Consider the following 25,488-nt stretch of genomic DNA (forward strand, 5'->3'; position numbering starts at 1 on the left):
GATATGAACACTAATAAAGAAGAAAATTGGGAATTAATAATTTAATTTATTCGAACCTTCCTGACTTCTTTGACGTAGTTTAAGTCTTTTTGCATGCCGGGAGTGAATAAATCTCATTGTAAGTCTTGTTCGTTAATCATCTTATAACGCGATTTAAAGCGCAACGATGACTTTTGGCGTAGCTATTAACCAACTAATAATTAAGAAAGTAAAGTGATCAGCCGTGCAACTTTCAAAATTAAAATGTACGATTTATATTTAAAGGATTTCTGATATGATTATAGTAATAAAAGTAAATCATACAATAGAATATATTTTTATGATTTTTTTTTCCGATGGTTATTTTGAACAAACATATATAACTGAATAATCGAATGATATTGTTTTACAAATGCATGTTTGTATTCTCGCCTGAAGGCTTTTACTTCAGTCTAGCAATCATTTCCAACTAGTACTGTGTAAATACAATGTGTATTGTACTGTGACACTTAGTGACTACCTGTTGAATGCGTGGTTAAATTCAAGGCAATTAAAAGATAAGCATTCTGTAATTCTATTCTTTTGATCTTCACTCAGTGAATTTTAGCCAACACGGCCGGTTCACCGTTACAGCTGTGAACAACATTTCGTATGAATGATAAAAACATTAATTATTTAGGGAGGAATATGGTGGCAAAATACCTGAGTCGCCGTTATATATATCTTTTATATTTTGCGTAAGCTTAATTTTAAAATAGATAGGTGAGTATTTTATTGTAACATCGATATTCTGAATTACTTTCAATTAAATAATTTTATAAATAAAAATGGCCAACGAAAACGAGCGTATAAACCAAACACTGTACTTACTTTTTCAAATTATCATGGGTATTAACCTTGAATATTTCAATGTTTAGAGAAAATTATCGCGGTTACATGATTAATATAGCTTGGTCCGTCCCGGTACGTGTAAACACCGCTCAGGACCTCCTGAGTGCACTCAGAACATACAAAGTGCATTCAGGACATGAAATAGTTGTTTTAGTGAGTAGTGAAGGTATGCATTCGATAGATAATTTAATTCTCCATCTTATAATTTTTGTTTTGATAAAATCAATTTAATATTTAAGAAGTTATTGAAGTTTTCATTGGCACGCACCGATTTTATGAAATATGTCAGGCATGACCTATGATTATATTGAATATCAATTATCATGTTGATTAGGTCGTTTGATCTTTAATAATTAGGAGTGATTAGTGATGGTGCTAACCTCATACAAGTAAGCTTGGCAAACAAACAAAACCAAGATGTCTTTAGAAAAATAAAGAACAATGAAGATATATTGTTTTAGAAAAAAATGTTAAATAAACTTTTCGTTTTGTTTGTAATAGTTGAAGCCATTTGAGAAATATGAGAAATCTACATATAGTTGGGAAATTTTAATTCAATTCATTTCATTTGAAAACGTTCAAAAATATAGATATAAATTATTGCAAAATGTGGCGATTATTTCACGTAGTAAGATTTGGTTTAACATTGAGCTCGTTCTTGTCCAGTATTAAGATTCCTTGAGCAGTTTTAATGTAAAAGTAAATTCTGAAGAATGATTTGTTGTAAAACAGTGAAAAGAAAATGTCTAAATTTTATTTCTGAGTAATATAAATGTTTAACAAATCAGCATTTAGTAAGATTTTATTTCTCATTTAAATCGTTCTTGTCCATGCAGTAATACAAGCCTAGAACTAATTTCAATGTGTAAATAAATTCTGAAAAAAATGAATTTGTCTCCGTTTTCTGAAAATTACAATATTTGGGTATTATTTCTAAACATTTTGTAAGTAAGATTGTAGTATGATTCTAAACTAAATTAAAAAAAAATGATTTTTTTATTGTAAAACAAATGAAAAAAATATTTAATTTTGTTTCTCAGTTCTTCCCATGTTTATTTTTGTCAGTTTACTGTCCTAAATAAGTGCTATCGTATATTGAACTCTCGCCATTTATCATATTTTGGTATTTTACTGTAAAAAAAAATTATGAACATTTCGGTCCGTACAGAAAACATGATGTATCATTTCAATGTTGGTTTTCGAAAACAAAAGAACAGCGAGAAAGACTATTTCGGAGACTGTTGATTGACACGAAATCCGTCCAAACCACGACTAAGTCTTCGTGCACATATTTTGAAGTGCCAAAACCCCAGAAACTTGCTCGTAAGCCAAACCAAAGAAAAAGAACAAGGTCAGCATGTACGCAGCCAAGATATAAGACTTGCCAAATCATATAAATAAATTCATCTAAATATTTTCATTGTAAATATTGTACATAATTGTCTTCTCTATACCTATGTTTATGGTTTATTGAGAATAAAGATATACAAATTCAATAAAATTTGATATTCAGTAAACATTGTTTTTGTTTATTAAGTTGATTTGGAGAGAGAGAAAAAAGAAAATCCCAAAGAAAAACAAAAATCGAACTTGTTACAGAAAAACGGCAACTATAAAATAACACGATTTTTTTATTTTCTTTATGCATGAACTGCAGACCACAACAAAATTAATTTAGCCGTCATCATGAAAAATAAACTGAAAAAGAACATCGAAATAATACCCAAATATGATAATTTAAATACAATTAAATACAACAATGATGAAGTAGAGCAGAATATAATGGTACAACAGTGCCATCGTTCTGGAGATCCATAGGTATCCATAGAATTTTTTTTTTTTTTTTTTTCTCCATAAACGTAAAATTTACTATGCATAATTTAAATTTAACTACATTAAACAATCCCTAAAAACTTAAAACATTGTGTTATTAATTTTAAACGTAACACTGTACTAACAACACAATTCATAAACAACAATAAAGATAATCCAATCAATTTTGTTGATTGAATAATTCACGGCTCAGTAGTTGTGTAATCAGTGACACGTGCCCTCATTATTTTATAAGAATTGACATATCTATCTAAGTTCGATTTCAAATTCTACCAAAATTTAACTCTTATAAATAAGTAGCATGTAACGAATATATACAGCCATCCTGTGTGCTAATACGATGCCTATAAAGGGTCCTGAGTGCACTTTGTATGTCCTGAGTGCACTCAGGAGGTCCTTAGCAGTGTTTAGACGTACCTGGTCTGTCCACAGCGATCTACATTTACCTAATCGGGAATGCCCTTATTAAAATATTTAAAATCTCACAACGTATACATACTTTAGCTATTTGACCAACGATGTTTAAAAAAAAAATAACAGAATCAATCTAACGTCAACTTTCCTTTTTTGAATGGAGACCGACCGGCGGAATCAATTTCTGTGATTTAATACCAAGAAAGAAAAAAAATCCCGAAATTAATTTGATACTTTGATACTCAATATTTTTCCTGGAAAATATTCACATCCTCGTTTGGTCTGAAAATAAGATAAGAATTCGGTATACAGAACATGCAGAAGTGTGAATGTCATAAAACCTTGTTATATCAGAAACCATTATAAATGTGAACCTGTATACGTAAGACCTCATGGGACGTCACCTAACCACATACAGGTAATATACAAGTAGCTCTGTTATACCCGGAAGTGTCAAGGTAAATCACTACCGATACAGAATGATGTACCAATGCAAAGAAAATTCTGATGATTGTGAAGCATGATCATTCATGACTTTAGAGGAGTCTTAGGTGGAAATTGGCAGTACGATTTAAATTCTGACTAGATTTTTTTCTCTCAATGTAAATCACTGAACTAAAAAATAACGAAACCTACGTCCAAGATCAGAATTCTTCATGTAAATTCATAAATACAACGTTCTTATTTTGTAACTTTCGATATACTTTACCTCCAACCACCGCCCCCTCTCAACCTGGGAACAGTATATCTAACATTACAATGTTTGTGTACCTGCCCAAATAAAAAAAAGAAAGAAGAAAAAAGAAAGAGATGAACGGTAAGTCACATCAGATTCAAATATTTATATGGTTGATTGTCGTTAACTAGAGATGTATAGTTACATGTCTCTGCGTTAACTTATAAGAATGACAGGAAAGTATATACTTGAAATAGATTTATGATGAATAAAATGCAACTGCGGCACCCCTTTTTATCAAAGTGTACATGCATGTATTTTAATGACTGTCCGTTATTTCGATTAAGAATGACAATTGTACGTGACATTCTATAGTTGCCAGTGAGACTTTTTTTTACCATGCAGATATGCGACTTTTCGTATTTATATTTTCTCTTATATTATTCTCATTTAATATTTTATGTATAAGTGCAATATTGGGAATGGTTAATTCCCCCACAAGCCAACTAAATAAATTAATCAACCCTCTAGCTAATCAGACATTAATACAAATACTATCAGTCTATCCGGAGTGAAGTTTCTTTATTTCTTCAAATAGATTTTTTGGGGATCATTAGTGTACGTCCAGTGGCATATATATATAACATGCATGTCGGAACAGAAAAGTTAGCATAATGTACTTTTAGAACCATGTTCACATCATTATACATTATACCCAACAATTGTGGTGATGACAAATTTCTTGAACTGTTCGAGAACAATCTAAATGAAATATAAATCTGTGATTTTACTATGTCCATAGCTTTGATGAACCAAAGCAAGTAAGATATCAACCTGTATTTAAATCAAATTGGTTCTGGATGTTTCTCTGTTATATTCAAAAACATGTATATATTTTTAATTGCGACTATCTATAGTTCCGTAACTTTCTATCTAGGCGTATGTGTATTAACCAATGATCGACAAGTGCGTACATTTTTGTTAAATCAATATTTGTATGTTTCAAAATGTCCATCATTATTGACAACGAGTATATACTTACATTTTCCACAATTTAACCTTGGAAAAATTTTATCAAATCTTTTTTGGGAATTATTTAGATTTTCATCAATATCATTTTTTACACCAGAAATGTTATTTATAAACAAGCGTGTGTGTTTAGTAATGACTAGTATATCACTATCGGACACGCAAGACAAAGATGTATATTACACCTGATAGTTTCAAAATGGAAAGTTACAAGTTTTCGGCTGTGTACACTGATCAATACCCTGAGAAATGAAGGAATGCATGAACTTGCTTTATGTAATTGTGTAATAAGAGTTTTTAAGCCCGACAGGAAATCGCATGAATACCTGGACGTGTCACTTCACAATACCTCTGGGAATAATTCCTTTAGCCATGCTGGTGATCAGATAAGGGAAGGTCTAAATTTATTTAAATAATTAGATATAAGAAAATGTGGTATGAGTGCTAATGAGACAACTCTCCATCCTAGTCACAAATTGTCAATTTATAAAAGTAAACCATTATAGGTCAAAGTACGGTCTTCAACACGGAGCCTTGGTTTATTACATAAAAGAATTATGAACAAATTAGATTTTCGAAAACAATTATACACAGGACACTTATTTATGACTTTGAACTTTGACTTTTTAACTAATTCCCATAAATTTCTTGTTTCAAAACTTAGTAAAAACAAGGATTTGTTTAGTAACAAATACAAATCCTTGGTAAAAAAAAAACAGTTTAAAAACGACAGACCATAGTTATTTAAAAAAAATAATTACATTTTCCGTATCATGTTAGTTAGGAAAGGTTGCACAACCATGTCTATTATAATCATTTTTGTGATCCTGGAAATTGTTTATGCTTTTCTTGTCGGATAAAACAACTGTATGCTTGACAAGATATCGACACGCAATTACGACTACGTTAGGTTACTGCTGGTTTTGGTCCTTTGTGGTTTCTAGATATATCGTGGTTTCTAAACCGAGAAGATGTCAAAATGGCCGCATGCAGAGAATTGGTACTCTAAATTTAAAATTGATGGTGATCTCTTATATAGCAGAATAAAACTTTAATATTTATGAATTTGTGCTTTTTTATACAGAATGCACATAATATCAATTTTTTCATTTTTTTGCAAAGTTTCCCTTTAAAAGACAATGTCACATCATGCTTAGTTGTCTGCAGTTATTCGATTAACTTGATTGCATTATGTGCAATTTTCTATCTGGACTGAAAATATAAAAATAAGAAGATGTGGTATGATTGCCAATGAGACAACTATCTACCAAAGACCAAATGACTTAGATGTAAGCAAATATATGTTATCTACACATATTTGCTCCTTTTAACAGAAGTTACTCTAGACACTTTTTGTCGAGCCTGTAACACGTAGTGATCCTAAGATTCCATCATCGGCGTCTGTGTTATCGACATTAAGGTTCAGTCTGTGGTTAAATTTATTTAGACATCAATAACTTTGTCAAATCTTCATGGAATTTTAGGAAATTTGGACAGAAGCTTGTTTATGACCAAAAGACAGTATCAAAAAAATATTTAGATTTTCATTCTTCCGTATATTACTGATAAAAGGACTTAATTTTTTTTACATTTAACAAGTAGATACAGTTTGAGGTCAAGGCTTCCAAAACGGTCATATTTGACGGACAAATATAAATTTATTTGTCAGACTGGGACAAGCATGAAACGGACATCATACGTGGGTTTGCCATTCCAACGTTCATGTAATTCAGAAACATCAACCATTTTGACTTGACCTTGTGCCTTAAGCAGCCACACTTTTCCGGTCATAAAAGTGACAGTACTCTATAGTATACAAGCCCTACTATAATCCCCCCTCATAACAATCAAGGTTAATTAAGTGTCTAACAGGTGAGATTTACCTGTGAGCACCTGTGTCAAGTAAACTATTTGTACCGGACATCAATCGATCTTTTCGGAAGTTATTTTTTTATTAGAATTAAAAACATTCCTGGTTTAAATCTAACTACTTTTTAGCAAAACAGATTTAGACTATCAGAAAAACATATTTAAAGAGATAAGATCATAATTTACAAAAGGTGGTAAAAAAGTTTAACGGACAGAACCCATGGATTGAAATATTAGAAGTGTGCGCATGTGCACAAGTGATATTTATTATTTAATAATGCGTTCGAATTCATCCAAAACGATAAAAATGTCATTTATATCATTATCTTCATTCATCTCAAGTATTTTCCCTCAGAAACAACGTGAAAAGAACTGCTTAAACTCAATAATGCTAGATAAAAATACACGGATTTTGCACAACTGTCTCTGTTCCGCGTTCTATTGTCGTCTAGTAAATATCTAGTATTGGAAAATGTGTTTATCAAATAACTAAGCTGGTCCTCGACTGACTAATACACTTTGTTAAGTCTGAGGATATATGCCAATTCGAACCATGCACCGTGTTGAAGACCGTACTGTGACCTATAATGGTTTACTTTTATAAATTTTGACTTGGATGGAGAGTTGTCTCATTGGCGCTCATACCACATCTTTTTATGCTCCGTGTTGAAGACCGTACTGTGACCTATAATGGTTTACTTTTATAAATTTTGACTTGGATGGAGAGTTGTCTCATTGGCACTCATACCACATCTTCTTATATCTAACTATCAATGTAATTGTTAATGTCAAAAATGGAATTTATATGAAAACTGAAAAAGTATGAAGTCCATGAAGTTTATCGTCCTTTAATAGTTTAATAGCTTTATTATATGGTCCATCTTTTGTTATGGGGTAACCTGTCTAAAGGGATAAAAAACCAGATTGAAAAGAAATGTCCGGCTGGCTGAAATATTTTTTAGAAGCCCTGTTTGAGGTTTGAGGTTGAAGTTTTTCAGTCATTAATAACTTTGTCAAACCTTCATGGAATTTTATGAAATTTGGACAGAAGCTTAGTTATGACCAAAATACAGTATTCAGAGCAAAATTTTGAAAATATTTTTTTTCTTTTTTCCGTATTTATCTGATAAATGGACTTTTTTTTTACATTTGACAAGTAGATACAGTCTGGGATTAAAGTAGTTACATATCAATTACTTTGTTTTTGTTGAGCCTGTGACTTTTGTCGCAGAAAGCTCGACATAGGGATAGTGATCCGGCGGCGGCGGTGGCGGCATTAGCTAACTTCTTAAAAGCTTTATATTTTAGAAGGTGGAAGATCTGGATGCTTCATACTTTGTATATGGATGCCTCATGTTACCAAGTTTCCGTCAGTCACATGTCCAATGTCCTTGACCTCATTTTCATGGTTCAGTGACTACTTGAAAAAAAAGTTAAGATTTTTTGTAATGTTAAATTCTCTCTTATTATAAGTAATAGGATTACTATATTTGGTATGTGTGTACCTTGCAAGGTCCTCATGCCAGTCAGACAGTTTTCACTTGACCTCGACCTCATTTCATGGATCAGTGAACAAGGTTAAGTTTTCGTGGTCAAGTCCATATCTCAGATACTATAAGCAATAGGTCTAGTATGTTCGGTGTATGGAAGGACTGTAAGGAGTAAATGTCCAACTGGCAGGTGTCATCTGACCTTGACCTCATTTTCATGGTTCAGTGGTTATAGTTAAGTATTTTTGTTTTGGTCTGTTTTTCTTATACTGTATGCAATAGGTCTACTATATTTGGTGTAAGGAATGATTGTAAGGTGTACATGTCTAGCTGGCAGGTGTCATCTGACCTTGACCTCATTTTCATGGTTCAGTGGTCAAAGTTAAGTTTTTGAGTTTTGGTCTTTTTTTCTAATACTATATGCAATAGTTCAACTATAGTTGGTGTATGGAAATATTTTATGATCTATATGTCAGTCATGCAGGTTTTATTTGACCTTGACCTCATTTTCAAGGTTCATTGCTCAGTGTTAAGTTTTTGTGTTTTGGTCTGTTTTTCTTAAACTATAAGCAATAGGTCAACTATATTTGTTGTATGGAAGAATTGTTACATGCCTGCCTAGCATGGTTTATCTGACCTTGACCTCATTTTTATGGTTCATTGGTCAATGTTTAGTTTACTTGGTTAATGTTAAGTTTATGTGACAGTTGTAATAAAGCTTTATATTTAGGACTATCAACATAATATCAATGATTAGTAAAGAAGGCGAGACATTTCAGCGTGTGCACTCTTGTTATACAGTTAACATTTACAGACAGTCTGGGATTAAACTTTTTTGACAAGATAAATTTGTAAACCTTCATGGATTGTTATGAAACTTGGACAGCATCTAATCAATGGACTCATTTTTTAAGTCAACATTACACTTTTACACTCACAGCAGCAATCGAAGGCGAGACTTACAATTTTATAAACAATGCAATAATATCTGTTCCTGTAGGGAACAAATACTGCAATGTTTTTTATACGACCGCCAAAAAATTTTGCGGTCTTATATTGGTATGACGTTGGCGTCGTCGTCATCGTTGTTGTGGTCGTCGTCGTCGTCGTCATCGTCCGAAGACACATTGGTTTTCGCACTCTAACTTTAGTTTAAGTGAATGGATCTCTTTGAAATTTTACCATAAGGTTCAATACCACAAAAGGACTTTAGTACAAAACATAATTTAAAGCAGTGTAAGGGAGATAAATCAAATACATCATTTGAATTACCTCCCTTACACTGCTTTTAAATTATGTATAAAGTAATGGTTAATGATCAATTAAGATAATTTAAAACAGTGTAAGGGAGGTAATCCAAATACAGCATTTCGATTATTACCCTTACACTGCTTTTAAATTATGTTTAAAGAAATGCATATTTATAAAGGGAGACCAGTAAAAATATCTGCAAATGTTGCATCTTTTTTTTTTTAACAAAAAAATCCATATGAAAGATTTGACACCATATTTTAAATTCTATTATAAAATAGATTAAGTTAGCACTATGGTAAATTTAAATTGGTAATTATGGTTGCAAACTCCATTGGAAATTTGAATTGAGATTATGACCAAATCTTGAGGGAAAGAATTTTTTGGGGGAAAAAGGAGGGGGGGGGGGGGGGGGGTAAAAAGAAATTGTAGGGAGTCAATTTTTTCTCATTTCAGATTTCAGAAATTAAAAAGAATTATTCTTTAAATATTATTTTTTTTTCAAATTTCAAATATTGAAAAATTTCAAGATGTAATCTTTAATTGCACAGTATGGCGCATTAGATTTGTAAAATCTTTGACCACATTTATTTATTTGTTATGCCGAATTTAACCGTGTATTTAGATTTTTAATTTTGGGTCCAGTTTTCAAATTGGTCTACATTAAGGTCCAAAGGGTCCGAAATTAAACTTTGTTTGATTTTAACAAAAATTGAATATATGGGGTTCTAAACATGTATTTAGATTTTTGATTTTGGGCCCAGTTTTCAAGTTGGTCCAAATTGGGGTCCAAAATTAAACTTTGTTTGATTTCAACAAAAATTGAATATATGGGGTTCTTTGATATGCTGAATTTAACCATGTATTTATATTTTTTATTTGTCGGCCCCGCTATCAAATTGGTTCATATTGAGGTCAAAAGGGTCAAAAATTAAACTTTGTTTGATTTCATCAAACATTGAATTATTGGGGTTCTTTGATATGCCAAATCTAACCGTGTAGTTAGATTTTTAATTTTTGGTCCCGTTTTTTAAATTGGTCTACATTAAGGTCCAAAGAGTCCAAAATTAAAGTTAGTCTGATTTTAACAAAAATTGAATTCTTGGGGTTCTTTGATATGCTGAATCTAAACATGTGTTTAGATTTTTGATTATGGGCCCAGTTTTCAAGTTGGTCCAAGTTGGGGTCCAAAATTAAACTTTGTTTGATTTCAACAAAAATTGAATATATGGGGTTCTTTGATATGCTGAATCTAACCATGTATTTTGATTTTGGATATTGGACCATAATAGGTAAATTAAAAAAAATTTAAGTTCTTAAACCACATTCATTCTGTGTCAGAAACCTATGCTGTGTCAAATATTTAATCACAATCCAAATTCAGAGCTGTATCAAGCTTGAATGTTGTGTCCATACTTGCCCCAACTGTTCAGGGTTCGACCTCTGCGGTCGTATCAAGCTGCGCCCAGCGGAGCATTTTATTCCAATGGAAATAATATTCCACAATAGTTCTTCCATTTGGAACAAATTTTATAAAGAAACTTCTATTCCATGAAAAGGTCACCATATGTCCTTCAACAATGAGCAAAATGTAAAACAATTCAAAAAGCATAGTAGTAATAATTTACTTTTTACTGAGGAACTCTGTTTCAGTATATGTGCCTAAGGAAAATCAGTGTTGGAGATATTTCATTCAGATTGAGTCAATATCTATTTCTTATAGAAGTTCTTTTTTGTATTACAGATATACTTTATCTCACCTTGTGAAAATATTTTTCTGTTTAAGAAGTGCTAGAAGAGAGTGTGATTTTTTTCTATTACGCACCCATGAAAGACATGGCATACATAATTTTCCTGCATTAATATTGACTTGTCATATGGTTTGGGTTTTGTTTAGTGTGTGAAGGGTTTAAATCAAAGTGAAAGACATGTCAATAAAATTGAGAATGGAAATGGGGAATGTGTCAAAGAGACAACAACCCGACCATAGAGCAGACAACAGCCAAAGGCCACCAATGGGTCTTCAATGCAGCGAGAAACTCCCGCACCTGGAGGTGTTCTTCAGCTGGCCCCTAAACAAATATGTATACTAGTTCAGTGATAATGGACGTCATACTAAACTCCAAATTATACACAAGAAACTAAAATTAAAAATGATACAAGACTAACAAAGGCCAGAGGTTCCTGACTTGGGACAGGCGCAAAAATGCGGCGGGGTTAAAAATGTTTTTTGAGATCTCAACCCTCCCCCTATACCTCTAGCCAATGTAGAAAAAACAAACGTTCAACAGTACGCACAGTAAAACTGTAAGACAAAGCCAAATATGAATAAAAACACCTTGAATGGTAATTTAGTTGCTATTCACTGTGTTGGGCTTACATATTGAAAACTGTAGGAGATTTGGAGAGATTTCTGTAATTGAAAACAAATCAATAATTATGGAGGGCCATATCAGTTCATTTTTCATGAGGTTTATTTAATTTGAAATGATTTTCAGCTCAACTGTCAATAGTGCCATAGAGCTATATGATCTGTTGTATTCCCTTTGCATCTTTTGTCAATCTGTCATGGATCATTGGCAATGTGATGCTTATGTGATACCTGTGGTAAAAACATTATCTTAAAGGGGCATTAGCTACGATTTAACAAAAATTTAAGATACAAATCTTTCTGTTTCAAGTATTAAAAGCAGAATTTTGAAATAATATTTCGTAATAAGCAGTTTGTTTTGCTCAAATTTGTCAAATTAAGCTCAAAAACATTGCTGATATATTATTGACTTGCAAGTGAATAATTCAACCTCATGTGAATCCGTATTCATGTGAACTTTAATTTAACCCCTTAGCTGGAGATAGGTTACCCATGTACTAGGCGTGTTCAGCTATTAAAAGGAAAAGAATGTCAACATTGAAAGTGAAACAAGGGTGAACCATTTCATTGACTGATTCGATCCACAAAAAATAATTTTTATACAGGTGAAAACAATGAAAATAAATAAGAAGATGTGATACGAGTGCCAACAAGACCACGCTCCATCCAAGTCACAATGTATAAAAAGTTAACAATTATAGGTCAAAGTACGGCCTTCAACACAGAGCCTTGGCTCACACTGAACAGCAAGGTATAAAGGGCCCCAAAATGACTAGTGTAAAACAATTCAAACAGGAACTTATTATACGACCGCAAAAAAAATTTTGTGGTCGTATATTAGTATGACGTTTGCGTCGTCATCGTCGTCGTCGTCGTCATTGTCGTCGTTCGGCGTCTGCGTCGTCGTCGTCCGAAGACACATTAGTTTTCGCACTCTAACTTTAGTTTAAGTGAACGGATCTCAATGAAATTTTACCATAAGGTTCAATACCACAAAAGGAAGGTGGGGATTGATTTTGGGGGTTATGGTACCCACAGTTAAGGAATTAGGGGCCAAAAAGGGGCCAAAAATAAGCATTTTTGTAACTTTCAGACATAACTTGTGTGTAAGTGTATGGATCTCTCTGACATTGTACCACAAGGTTCCATATCACAAAGGGAATGCTGGGATTGATTTTGGGGGTAATTTCCTCCAAATTTTAGGAATAAGGGGCCAAAAAGGGGCAAAAAACAAGCATTTTTCTAGTTTCATGACAATAAATTGTGTGTAAGTGTATGGATCTCTCTGACATTGTATCACAAGGTTCCATATCACAAAGGGAAAGCTGGAATTGAGTTTGGTGGTAATTGCCCAAAAAGTTTAGGAACAAGGGGCCAAAATGGGGCCAAAAATAAGCATTTTTCTAGTTTCCAGACAATAACTTGTGTTCAAATGTATGGATCTCTCTGAAATTGTACTGCAAGGTACAATACCACAAAGGGAAGGCTGGGATTGATTTTGGGGGTAATTCCCTCAAACTTTTAGTAATTAGGGGCCATAATCGGGCAAAAAAACAAGCATTTTTCTAGTTTCAGGACAATAACTTATGTGTCAGTGTATGGATCTTTATGAAATTGTACTGCAAGGTTCCATATCACAAAGGGAAAGCTGGGTTTGAGTTTGGGGGTAATTGCCCTAAAAGTTTAGGAATAAGGGGCCAAAAAGGGGCCAAAAATAAGCATTTTTCTAGTTTCCAGACAATAACTTGTGTTCAAATGTATGGATCTCTCTGAAATTGTACTGCAAGGTACCATACCACAAAGGGAAGGCTGGGATTGATTTTGGGGGTAATTGCCTCAAAATTTTAGGAATTAAGGGCAAAAAAGGGGCCAAAAAAACAAGCATTTTTGTAGTTTCAGGACAATACTTGTGTGTAAGTTTATGGATCTTTATGAAATTGTACTGCAAGGTACCATACCACAAAGGGAAAGCTGGGATTGAGTTTGGGGGTGATGAATCATAAGGGGGTTAAAAAAATTGGGGGGATTTTTTTTTCATTTTTTTTCTTTAAAATTTTCCATTTTAAATTGGTTATTTCTGATTTATATATAAAAGCAAATAATAATGATATGGTTTGAATAGGTAAATTAAGAATTTTTAAGTTCTTAGACCACTTTCATTCTGTGTGAGAAACCTATGCTGTGTCAAATATTTAATTACAATCCAAATTCAATGCTGTATCAAGCTTGAATGTTGTGTCCATACTTGCCCCAACTGTTCACGGTTCGACTTCTGCGGTCGTATCAAGCTGCGCCCCAGCGGAACATTTTATTTTTTAACCTACAACATGAAATCAAACAGACCTAGAAAAATTACATCGGGTTATATGACCGTCGGCAGTCTTCGGAGGTCATCTCGATTGTTAATTAGATGGCATCTAGACTATAATACACAGGAAATGCTGATATATATTATTGAGTCCATGCATTGTTAATTGTTTATTATACGACCGCAAACATTTTGGGTTCGTATATTGGTATCACTTCGTCGTCATCCGAAGACACATTGGTTTCCGGACAATAACTTTTGTTTAAGTGTATGGATTTCTATGAAATTTTACCATAAGGTTCATGACCACAAAAGGAAGGTTGGGATTGATTTTGGGCATTATGGTCCTAACAGTTCAGGAATTAGGGGCCAAAAAGGGGCCAAATAAGCATTTTTCTAGGTTTCCAGACAGTTACTTGTGTTAAAGTGTGTGAATCTCTCTGAAATTATACCACAAGTTTCCATACAACAAAGGAATGGTTAGGATTGACTATGGGGGGTTATGGCTCAAACCGTTTAGGAATTAGAGGCAAAAAAGGGGGAAAAACAAGTTTTTTTCTGGTTAAAGGACAATTAAGACAATTTAAAGCAGTCTAAGGGAGGTAATCCAATCCATATTTAAAACAACAATGTTTGATTACCTCCCTTACACTGCTTGTAAATTATGTATTAAGAAATGATGATTGTCTTGAGGTGATTAGCTGTCAATTTATTTTTAAAAGTTACTATTAATTAATATTTATTTTAGCCATGAGGCATGACTATGTATGTCATTTTATATTTTAAGACTTGTATGATGTATTTAAAAGGGTAATTATGGTTGCAAATTTTATTAAAATTTATGAATTGAGGTTATGACTATATCTTGAGGGAATGATTTTTTTTTGGAATAAGGGAAAGGGGGAGGTTAATGGACAATTACTTAAGTACAAAAAATAATTTTAAAGCAGTGTAAGGGAGGTAATTCAAACACATATTGTCAAATTACCTCCCTTACACTGCTTGTAAATTATTTATAAAGAAATGTATTGTCTTTAGGTGATTAGCTGTCAATTTATTTTTAGAAATTACTATTTTAAAAATGTTTAGTAAAGGTAATTTAATTATAGCCATGATTATGTATGTGAAGGAATTTTATTTTTAGATATTTTTTAGATATTACTATTTAATGTTGCTGATGGAGGATTTTTAACTTTAGGCATGATTATGATGTCATTTTCTATTTTAAAAATTATTTAATTTTAGCCATGATTATGTATGTGAAGGAATTTTATTTTTAGATATTACTATTTAATGTTGCTGATGAAAGTGTTTTAATTTTAGGCATGATTATGATGTCATTTTCTATTTTAATACTTTATGATGTATTTAAATGGGTTTTTATGGTTGCAAAGTCCTAGCTATCAATTTATTTTTAGAAGTTACTTTTAAATGCTGATGAAGGAATTTTATTTTTAGATATTACTCTGAAAAGTTGCTGATGAAGGTTTTTTAATTTTAGCCATGACTATGATGTCATTTTCTATTTTAATACTTTTATGATGTATTTAAATGGGCTTTTATGGTTAAAAAAAGCATTTTTCTAGTTTCCAGACAGTAACTTGTGATTAAGTGTATGGATCTCTCTAAAATTGTACTACAAGGTTCCATACTACAAAGGAAAGACTGCAATTGAGTTTGATGGTTAATGCTAAAAGGGGGATTCAAAAAGATTGGGGGGAAGAGGGGGTTTCCAATTTTTTTTTAAAAGGGTTCATATTTTTTTTTCAAAATTTTCAAAATTTCAAATTTTTGAAAAGTTTCAAGAAGAAATCTTCAATTGCACAGAATTACGCATTAGATTTGTAAGATCTTTGACCACATTTATTTTGTGTCAGAAACCTATATTATGTCAAAAATTTGATCACAATCCAAATTCAGATAGTATCAAGCTTGAATATTGTGTCCAAATTTGCCCCAACTGTTCAGGGTTCGACGACTGCAGTCGTATCAGGCTGCGCTCAGCGAAGCATTTTTTTTCAGACTTATTGTAATTTGGATATACGTTTTAGTATGTTGTAAATCAAATAGAAAATTTGAGTCAAATCGGTGAAAATGAAATTGAAAGCTTATGTCCCTTTAAAGACTTTTTAAATAAAATTATGTCATGATCAGTAAAGCAGGCTAGACATTTCAGTGTGTGCTTTCTTGTTGAAAAAACTCTGAAACTACAGGGTAAATGTTTTGAAACTTTAGAGGATTGATAAATATAAAACCATCTTAATCTTTTTAATTTGTAAGAACTTCTCTTCTCTTTTTAAAATTTTTACACAGGAACATAGGTTGATATGATGCATAGATACCAGAAGAGCAATACAGGTTCGCTGGAGCCTCTTGTTTTGTCAATTTCGTGGTATGAGCAAAAGTTACATGTTCTTTGGTTCTTAAATTCGTGGATTTTAGTTTTCTGAAGAAGAAAAATGCAAGTGAAGAATTTGGAGCTATCAGAAACGAAGATTCTTGAAAATAATCATATGTTGTTTTATAATGAATTGTGGGACATTGCAAAATATGGTGTTCATTTTCACTTACTTGTTAGTCTTTCCTTACTGATAACATTCATCAAATTGTATAATGAATTAATTGCTTCCAGAAATAAGCTGATTCATCTATGCTTACAAATTGTCTCATGGAAAGAAATTGTAAAGTAAACATTTTAATTGTTGCACTGTGCACCTGTTATCAGAAGTGATGACACTAATTAACCTGAGATCCAATGATCAACAGATTAACGATCATTTAAGGTATTAATTGGGCCATAAACATGAAGAAAAGGGTTAATAAAAAAAATGCTACAAGGTACTTTGAATTGTAGAATTAATAATTATGAAATAAAAAAGCAAGCCCATAATAAAATTATTATTTTTTTCGTATGAGAATTATGAAGAGATATCATCGCATATCATCACCGGAGGTCTGACTTTCATCAATCAAAACTACTTTTTCATGAGAATTAAAAGGTTTAAAGTTACAGTTAAGGTTTTTGAAAGAATAAATTGGTAAAATCCTGTCTGAAGTTGTAAATATAGTTCATAGTGTGTTTGCTGATATTTGATGTATTCTCTAGACTATATGCTTGTATCTATGTACCGTAGTCAAACCTACATGGGGATCTTACCATGTCTTGATTTGGACAACAGTTGTTTTATTTCGTTGGATACTTAAATTCGTGAATGCATCCATCCACAAAACCATGAAAATTGATACCCCAGAATAAACATACTTTCACAGTATTAGGTAAAATGTATCATAGGAGACCAGTATTCTCTTCCATTTGAGTGAGGTTATAACAATATTGAAAAAAGGCCTATAAATGTCTCTACTCCTTTCATATTCTTTAATTTTTCTTTTGTAGACTGCTAAGAATGAAGTAAATGTTCCAGTTCTGAAAAATCTAGTTGATTCCCTGTATACATCAGCTGTAGATATGACCACAAAGAAAAAACATAATTTTGTAAGTAACAAGCAATAGCATTTATAAAAGAAGGTACAACCTTAATCAAGACCTATTAGTGTCATGTTGTTGAGAACAGAAATGTACATTTGAATTTGTAAAAGATTAGATTCAGAATAAATGTTAAAATATTTATGAATCTGGAATCTTTGAGAATCATTGTGAGATCACACTTCTCAAACAAATCATTCTGTGAAAAAAATTGTTCATTTTTGTTACACCTATCAGGGACAGTTTAATACAAAAATCTGCCTTAAACTGACAGAATAAAAAAAAAATCAAATGTGCCAAGCTTCTAATTGATACTTTATGAGCTTAGATATCAAGATAAAGAACAGTAGTTACTTATCTAAATCTAAGTTCTTGAAAAGTAGAACCAAATAAAAAATTGTCAATTTGTTTTTAAACCTTTAGTCCCTTATATCTTGGATATAATAAGTTTCTGTTACTTTTGTGTAAGCAGCAGAATGGGGGTGAATGGTTTATGAATTTTTTTTATTTCAATTTTGTCGAGCCTTCGACTTTTGTCGAAAAAGCGAGACATAGCGATCCTACATTCTGTCGGCGGCGTTGTCGTCGGCGGCGCCGGCATCGTCCACAAATATTCACTCTGTGGTTAAAGTTTTTGAAATTTTAATAACTTTCTTAAACTATCCTGGATTTCTACCAAACTTGGACAGAAGCTTGTTTATGATCATAAGATAATATTCAAAAGTAAATTTTGTGAAAAAAAAAATTCCATTTTTTCCGTATTTTACTGATAAATGGACTTAGTTTTTCTGCCAGGAAACATAACATTCACTCTGTGGTTAAAGTTTTTGAAATTTTAATAACTTTCTTAAACTATCCTGGATTTCTACCAAACTTGGACAGAAGCTTGTTTATGATCATAAGATTATATTCAAAAGCAAATTTTGTAAAAAAAAAAATTCCATTTTTTCCGTATTTTACTTATAAATGGACTTTTTTGCCAGTTAACATTACATTCACTCTGTGGTTAAAGTTTTTAAAATTTTAACAACTTTCTTAAACTATCCTGGATTTGTACCACACTTGGACAGAAGCTTGTTTATGATCAAAAGCTAGTATCTAGAAGGAAATTTTGTTAAAATTTTGTTCCATTTTTTCCATATTTTACTTATAAATGGACTTAGTTTTTCTTCCAGTCAACATAACATACAGTCTGCAGTTTAAGTTTTTAAAACATTTATTAGATTTATAAATTATCCTGGATTTTTACCAAACTTGGACAGAAGCTACTTACAATCAAAAGATAGTATAGAGAGGAATATTTTTATTTTTTTTCCCCTCATTTTTGTTGAGCCTGCGATTAACAGCAAAAGTAGGCGAGACACTGGGTTCCGTGGAACCATTACAAATTTTTTCAATTTCAAATATAGAAACTGATATCAAAGTAATCTTTAAAAATTTCCCTATTATAAAAGATTAAACCAACCATTTTTTTATTGGCCAGTAATTATGTCATCCGATTGACAATGTCGCTTTTCCCCCGTTTCTTTATCCCTATTATTATTATTCTTCCACCTTTTTTGTCTGAAGCATTCCTGGAAGACTAATGGACCAATATTGATAAAACTTTAGCATAATGGTAATCACCATATGTAGATTTGCAATTCCACTTTTGAACTTTTAAAATGGCCTCCGGTACCATGGAAACAGCAGAAATGCATAAAAATAGGAAAGTGTTCCAAACTTATTGAAACTTAACAGAAATGTCACTGGTCATGATGAGATGTGGCATCTAAGTTTTGAATTTTTAAAATGGCTGCCGTTACCATGGAAACAATGCAAAAAAAATTTAAATGCTCCAAACTTTATGAAAGTTTACAAAAATGTTAACTAGCATATTAATAGAAGAGCTATTTGACTTTGGAATTCTCAAATCGGCAGCCGTTTGCCATTTTCAGAAATATGTACATACATGACATACGAATTGAAATTATATTTCGATGCAAGTAAAGCTCATTTTTTTTTTGTATATCTAAATATCTATGAAATAGGTGAGCATATTGTACTGCTGATGAATAAAGTCCTGTTAATTGTTAATACATTAAAAAGCACTGTCTATAATTTGTTGGAATAAAGACGGATTTTTCAATATTGATGTCAAACCCAACTGACTCTCTTAAGAGTTTAACCTTTTCTGTATGTTGTGTATACAACGATCAAAGCTTTCTGCCTGCAAAAGTGAATCATCAATGTAAAAATATGAATCAATACCCATACTCTGAATATATAAAAAAATTACTTTCAGTATTTTGTAAATACTTTTGAAGCATAGGCAATTCCATTCAGTAGACATTGAAATTCATATAACTTTTCATTCCAAACAAATTTTAAATATTTTCTGTCTTCATTAGTAGATTGAAATGAAAAAATATGCATATTTTGGTATTAATATTGATTCACTCATAGGGTCTTTGCATCGGAAATAAACACATTTATTCTAAAACCAGTTGTTGGCATGTACTGGTTATGTCCTTCTCATATATTTTATGATGGTATGATACTAAACCCCTCACGAGAGGGATTGTGCTTGATTTTCATATGATGAAGACATAATCTTTCAATCAGTTTAATTGAGGTCTGGAGCTGACATGTCAGTAACTGCTAGTAGTCCTTTGTTAATTTATGTATCATTGCCATTTTACTTAGTTTCTTTTGTTACCTATTCTGACATTGGACTCGGACTTCTTTTAAACTGAGTTTTACTGTGCGTATTGCTGTGTGTTTGTTTATTCTACATTGGCTAGAGGTATAAGAGGGGGGAGGGGGGAGGGGGGGTTGAGATCTCACAAAACATGTTTAACCCCACCACATTTTTGCGCCTGTCCCAAGTCAGGAGCCTCTGACCTTTGTTAGTCTTGTATGTTTTTTAGTTTTAGTTCATTTATATGTTTTGGAGTTTAGTGTGGTTTCCATTTTCATTGAACTAGTACACATTTTTGTTTAGGGGCCAGCTGAAGCCCGCCTCCGTGTGCAGGATTTTCTGGCTGTGTTGAAGACCCATTGGTGGCCTTGGGCTGTTTTCTGCTCTTTGATCAGGTTGTTGTCTCCTTGACACATTCCCCATTTCCATTCTCAATTTTATCTGTCAAATCCAAATTTACACAATTCCTATTAAAATCAAATCTCTTGTTTGAAATGGTGATAACTAATAAATTGATTCAATGTTTTCAAATTAATGACAGGTCTCATTTTAGCATTTTTCTTTTTCACTTAAAATACATTTGAAATCATCAAAAGTCTCTTTGATGGCACCTTTCTCTAGCATATCAAATATTTCTTTATCAATAAGTTCCTTTTCCTTATTGTTAAATTTTGTAGAAACTGGAACTTTTTCCTGAACTGGCTTTTTATCAAATTCTATTTTACATCCCTTAAATGTAGAGAGGATCCAACTGTCTCTCTTTGAATATTTCCAAATAGAAATAAAGTTTCTTTGTTTACCTGACCTTCTTTTAAGTTTGTTTTTTTTGTATCGTCCTGAACATGCATGAAATATTTGCCACTGGTAGTTAAGCAACCAACAATCAATCAATCTTTTAGTTTTAGAAATTTTATTTCTCAACTTTATAACTTTCTTTTCTGACTGTTAACACTGGGTCTGTTTGAGCCTTCTCTTGACTGACCCCTCTGATAATTTTTGTCTTGGGTGCTGATAGCTTGAGCCGCTGCCCCTTCTTCCTTAAAAACAGTCCTAGTTTCTACCTCTGTAATTGGCCATAGTTAAAAATGTTTTTAATAATCTTATTTGTTTCATAAATATCTTTGAGCCTCTTCCCAATATCATCTCCAAAAGATTACTTCCAACATCTTCGCTTTGGTTACAAAGCTGATGATATTTTCTGTCAATTTGTGGTTTCAATGACATGCTTCTGATTAAATGTTCAAAATGTGTATGACTTAGGATAGCTAAAGCTTTTGAGATATACTGGCTTATCATTTTTACATCCGAAGTCTTTGATTTTTGAATTTCTGCCACTTTACCATACCACAACCTAAAGTTTTTTGTCTCACCTGCTACAAAAGTCGTTGAAAGCAAGACATAGGTGTTGCTTTTCTGGTGATGGCGTGGTCGGCTACAACAATTGTTAAATTTTTTTATTAAGTTAGTTTGATATGAACTACTTGTGATAGATCAATGATATTTTCTATAAAGTTGCATTACTATCAGTTCATTTTAGTTTGGCGACTTTTTCGAAGCCCTGCTACCTAGGTCATGGTCCAGTGACTTGGAATTAATTAGCAATTTTCAATGTTAAGATTTCTGCTTAAGTTAGTATGATAGGAACTACTTATGATAGACAATGATATTTTCTATAAAATTGCATTACTATCATTACATTTCAGTTTGATGATCATTTTGACGCACTGCCCTCTATGTCATGGTCCAGCAACTTTGAATTAATTAGCAATGTTGCTGTCCATTAGATTGTCTTTTTCTGAGTTTTCTGCCACAGACCAGACATATCTCTGTGTCAACAGTTTATTGTACTGTCTGTAGATTTAAATCAGAAGTTTTGGCTCTACAGTCAAGAAATTGCCACATCTTGGCATTTAATGGAGGGGTTACCAAACATTTACTATTGCCTGAAACTTTCATTTCTTTGGTCATGACTGACACATCAGATTTTCTCTTACAAATACTTTCAAAAACCTTTAACTCGAGAACATCTTCATCAAATTTCTAATCGTCTTTGAAGATTTTAGCTAATTCATAGTCAAATTCGTCATCTGATGCTGCAACTTGTGGTTCTTTCTCCTCATCAGAATAAATGTTAAAGTTCATGTCCATCACCTGTTCATCATCTGTGGAGTGGTATGAATTTATTGAAAATATCACGAAACACTTAGTTGTCTATGTCATTTTTATTGCAATATGGCCAATAATGGTGTTTTCGTGGTTCTATTGTGACTCCTTTGCTAAAAATGAAATATGATGAAATATTTTCGAACTGAAATTTTTTTTCATGAAAAAACACTCCATACAGCAATGAACCCCACTCATGGGTAAATAATAATAATAATAATAATAATAATAATAATAACAATTCTTTATTTAAAGAGGGTTACACAGTTAGCTATAAAACTAATCTTCCCTGAGGCCCTCGTGAAATACAATGAAATATAACAAACAATTACAAAATATGAAACAAACACACATATATGAAAAAATGAAATAAAAAATTGTTATGAAATATACAATTTTCAAAGCAGGTAAAAATTACAAATTCATATAGTATTGGCAACATCCAAATTACCTCACCAATATCTTAAGTTTGAGTAAGTGTGTGAAAATTATTATGCATATAAAATTACACAGCTTCTTAAAGTTCCAACAAGTAATTTTTTAAATCTTTTTAGAATGAGCTTGTACTTGAGGTTGATTTTTTCAGGGATATTGGTAAGTTATTTCATAAAATAAATCCTGAATATATAAAAAATTTCTTATACAGCTCTGTTTTGGCTTTTTTGAAGACACATTCCTCAAACAATATTGGTTTATTTCTGGCATTTCTTTAAATTTTTCAGTGAGATATACAGGGGCTTGGTTCATAAGGCATTTCTGCATCAAAACATATTTGTGGTATGAAATTCTGTTCCCTCTGTCATCCACCCAAGCTGTTTAAACAGTGGAGCTGATGATGAAAGTGGATCAGCATCTGAAATAAGTCTTGCAGCCCTTTTCTGCAATTTAATTATTCTGACAAGCTCATTTTTAGCACAACCTCTCCAAATAATGCAACAATAATCTATCAGTGGGAGAATATAACCATTATAAAATAATTTTCTTGAATCAATATTTAGAAATTTCTTGATTTTAGAGAGTAAATGCAGTCTAGATGATATTGATGAACATAAGTAATTAACATGGCCTGTCCAGGACAGATTAGAGTCAATTCTAACACCTAAAAGTTTTTCAATTGATGATTTTTGAAGAATATTATTCTCAATAGTTATAACTGGTTCTGCTTGATTTAAACGCAGCCTTTGTCTTGTACCTATAACCATACATTTCGTCTTATCCAAATTTATGAACATGTTATTTTCATGACACCATTTTTCAACACATTGGAGATCATCTTGTACTTTTAATTGCATATCAGCAATACTCTTTCCTGATGTATGCATTGTTGTGTCATCAGCATACAAGTCTGTATGGCAGTTTTTGATGTGTAATGGAAGGTCATTTATGTACAAAACAAACAAAATGGGACCAAGTATTGAGCCCTGTGGAACACCAAAATTTATAAACTTTTTATCAGAAAACTGATTATTTATATGGACTTGCTGTGTTCTTTCACTCAAATATTATTTAAAAAAATCAACAGTATCTTCATGGAAGCCATAAATTTGAAGTTTTTTACATAAAATTTCATGATCAACATCATCAAAAGCTTTCTTAAAATCCAAGAGGACTGCCAAATTGATATTTCCATTATTCATTTCATGTAGCCATTTATCAATGATATTAATGAGGGCAGTTTGACATGAATGGTTAGGTCTAAAACCAGACTGGGAAGGGTGTAAAATTTGAAACTTTGTCAAATAATTATACAGATGTTTAGATACATGTCTCTCTATTAATTTTGATAATGTTGGCAAAACAGATATTGGTCTGTAATTGCTAACTATGTTTTTTTTTCACCAGATTTGAAAATAGGAGCTACCTTGGCATTTTTTAAAACCAATGGATAAATACCAGTATCAATCATTCGATTAAAAATGTATGTTAAGGAAGATGCTATGAAAGGAGCACTCAGTTTTAAAATCTTTGGACCTATATTGTCAGAACCAGAAGATGTCTTAACATCTAGTTTAACTATTTCATCAAATAGTTCTAAAACTTTTACTGGAGGAATGATGAATTTATTGTGCCTTTTTTTCAAGAATTTCATTTGTCGAAGTTTGTCAGAGTATTAAAATTTGAGTTGCTTGGTGCCCTGCTATGCCTTAATTTTTCAACACATGAGGTGAAATAATTATTGAATGCATTAGCAATTTCTTTCTGATCTGTAGTTTTTATGGTCTCCAGTTGTAATAAGTTCATGTGGTTTTGATGGATTAGATGGATTTAGACTGTGAATACATTTCCATAGTGTTTTAGAATCTTTTGAGTCTTTTATCATATCATTATAATATTTCTGTTTAGATGTATCGATGATATGTTTTGTTCTGTTTCTCCAGAATCTATATTCAGCCCACATTCCCAGTGAATTATATTTATCTCTCATTTTTCTTGCATATGAGATTTCTTTATTGTACATTCTGGCTGTCGGTCTTTTTTTACCCTCTATTTCACAATAGGGGCATGTTTATTTAAATTGTTATTAAAAATGTTGTACCACATTTCAATACAAACAGATGGGTCATTTTCAAATTCAATACGTTGAAAAGGTGCACTTTTAAAATCTTTTAAATAATTTTGCTCATTAAAATGTCTTCTGACACCCACTAGTGTATTAACAGCTAGTTTCTCATTTTCTTCAACGTGTACATTGTGCTTAAATAACAATATGTAACTAGAATTGTTATTGCAAGCAAAAGCAGATGCCACCCTTCCCAATTACCACTAAACAGCAGCCATTTTGAAAATTCCTAAGTAGTATTAAAGCCACATCTACGCATGCAAGTTAAAATCTCTGTAAAGTTTCATTTATTTTGAAGCATTTTCAATTTTTTCACATTTTCACAGTTTCCATGGCATTGGCAGCCATTTTGGAAATTCCAAAGTAAAATGCCATATCTACACATGCCAATTAACATTTGTGTGAAGTTGGATTAAGTTTGGAGCTTTTTGAAATTTTTGGACATTTTTGCTGTTTTCATGGAAAGGGTGACCATTTCAAGAATTCCAAA

General features: G+C 32.0%; 1 protein-coding gene across 2 annotated transcripts in view; it reads left to right on the plus strand.

The window, feature by feature from the left end:
* LOC127716465 (protein furry homolog) overlaps positions 1-25,488 on the plus strand; it is a 631,222-nt gene that overhangs the window by 67,533 nt on the left and 538,201 nt on the right. For both annotated transcript variants that reach the window (XM_052222678.1, XM_052222679.1), the window contains exon 12: positions 17,506-17,604. In XM_052222678.1, coding sequence (XP_052078638.1) covers positions 17,506-17,604 — 99 coding nt within the window. The remainder of the gene's footprint in view (positions 1-17,505; positions 17,605-25,488) is intronic.

Source organism: Mytilus californianus, unplaced genomic scaffold (assembly GCF_021869535.1).
Source record: "Mytilus californianus isolate M0D057914Y unplaced genomic scaffold, xbMytCali1.0.p SCAF_9, whole genome shotgun sequence".
Taxonomy (NCBI): domain Eukaryota; kingdom Metazoa; phylum Mollusca; class Bivalvia; order Mytilida; family Mytilidae; genus Mytilus; species Mytilus californianus.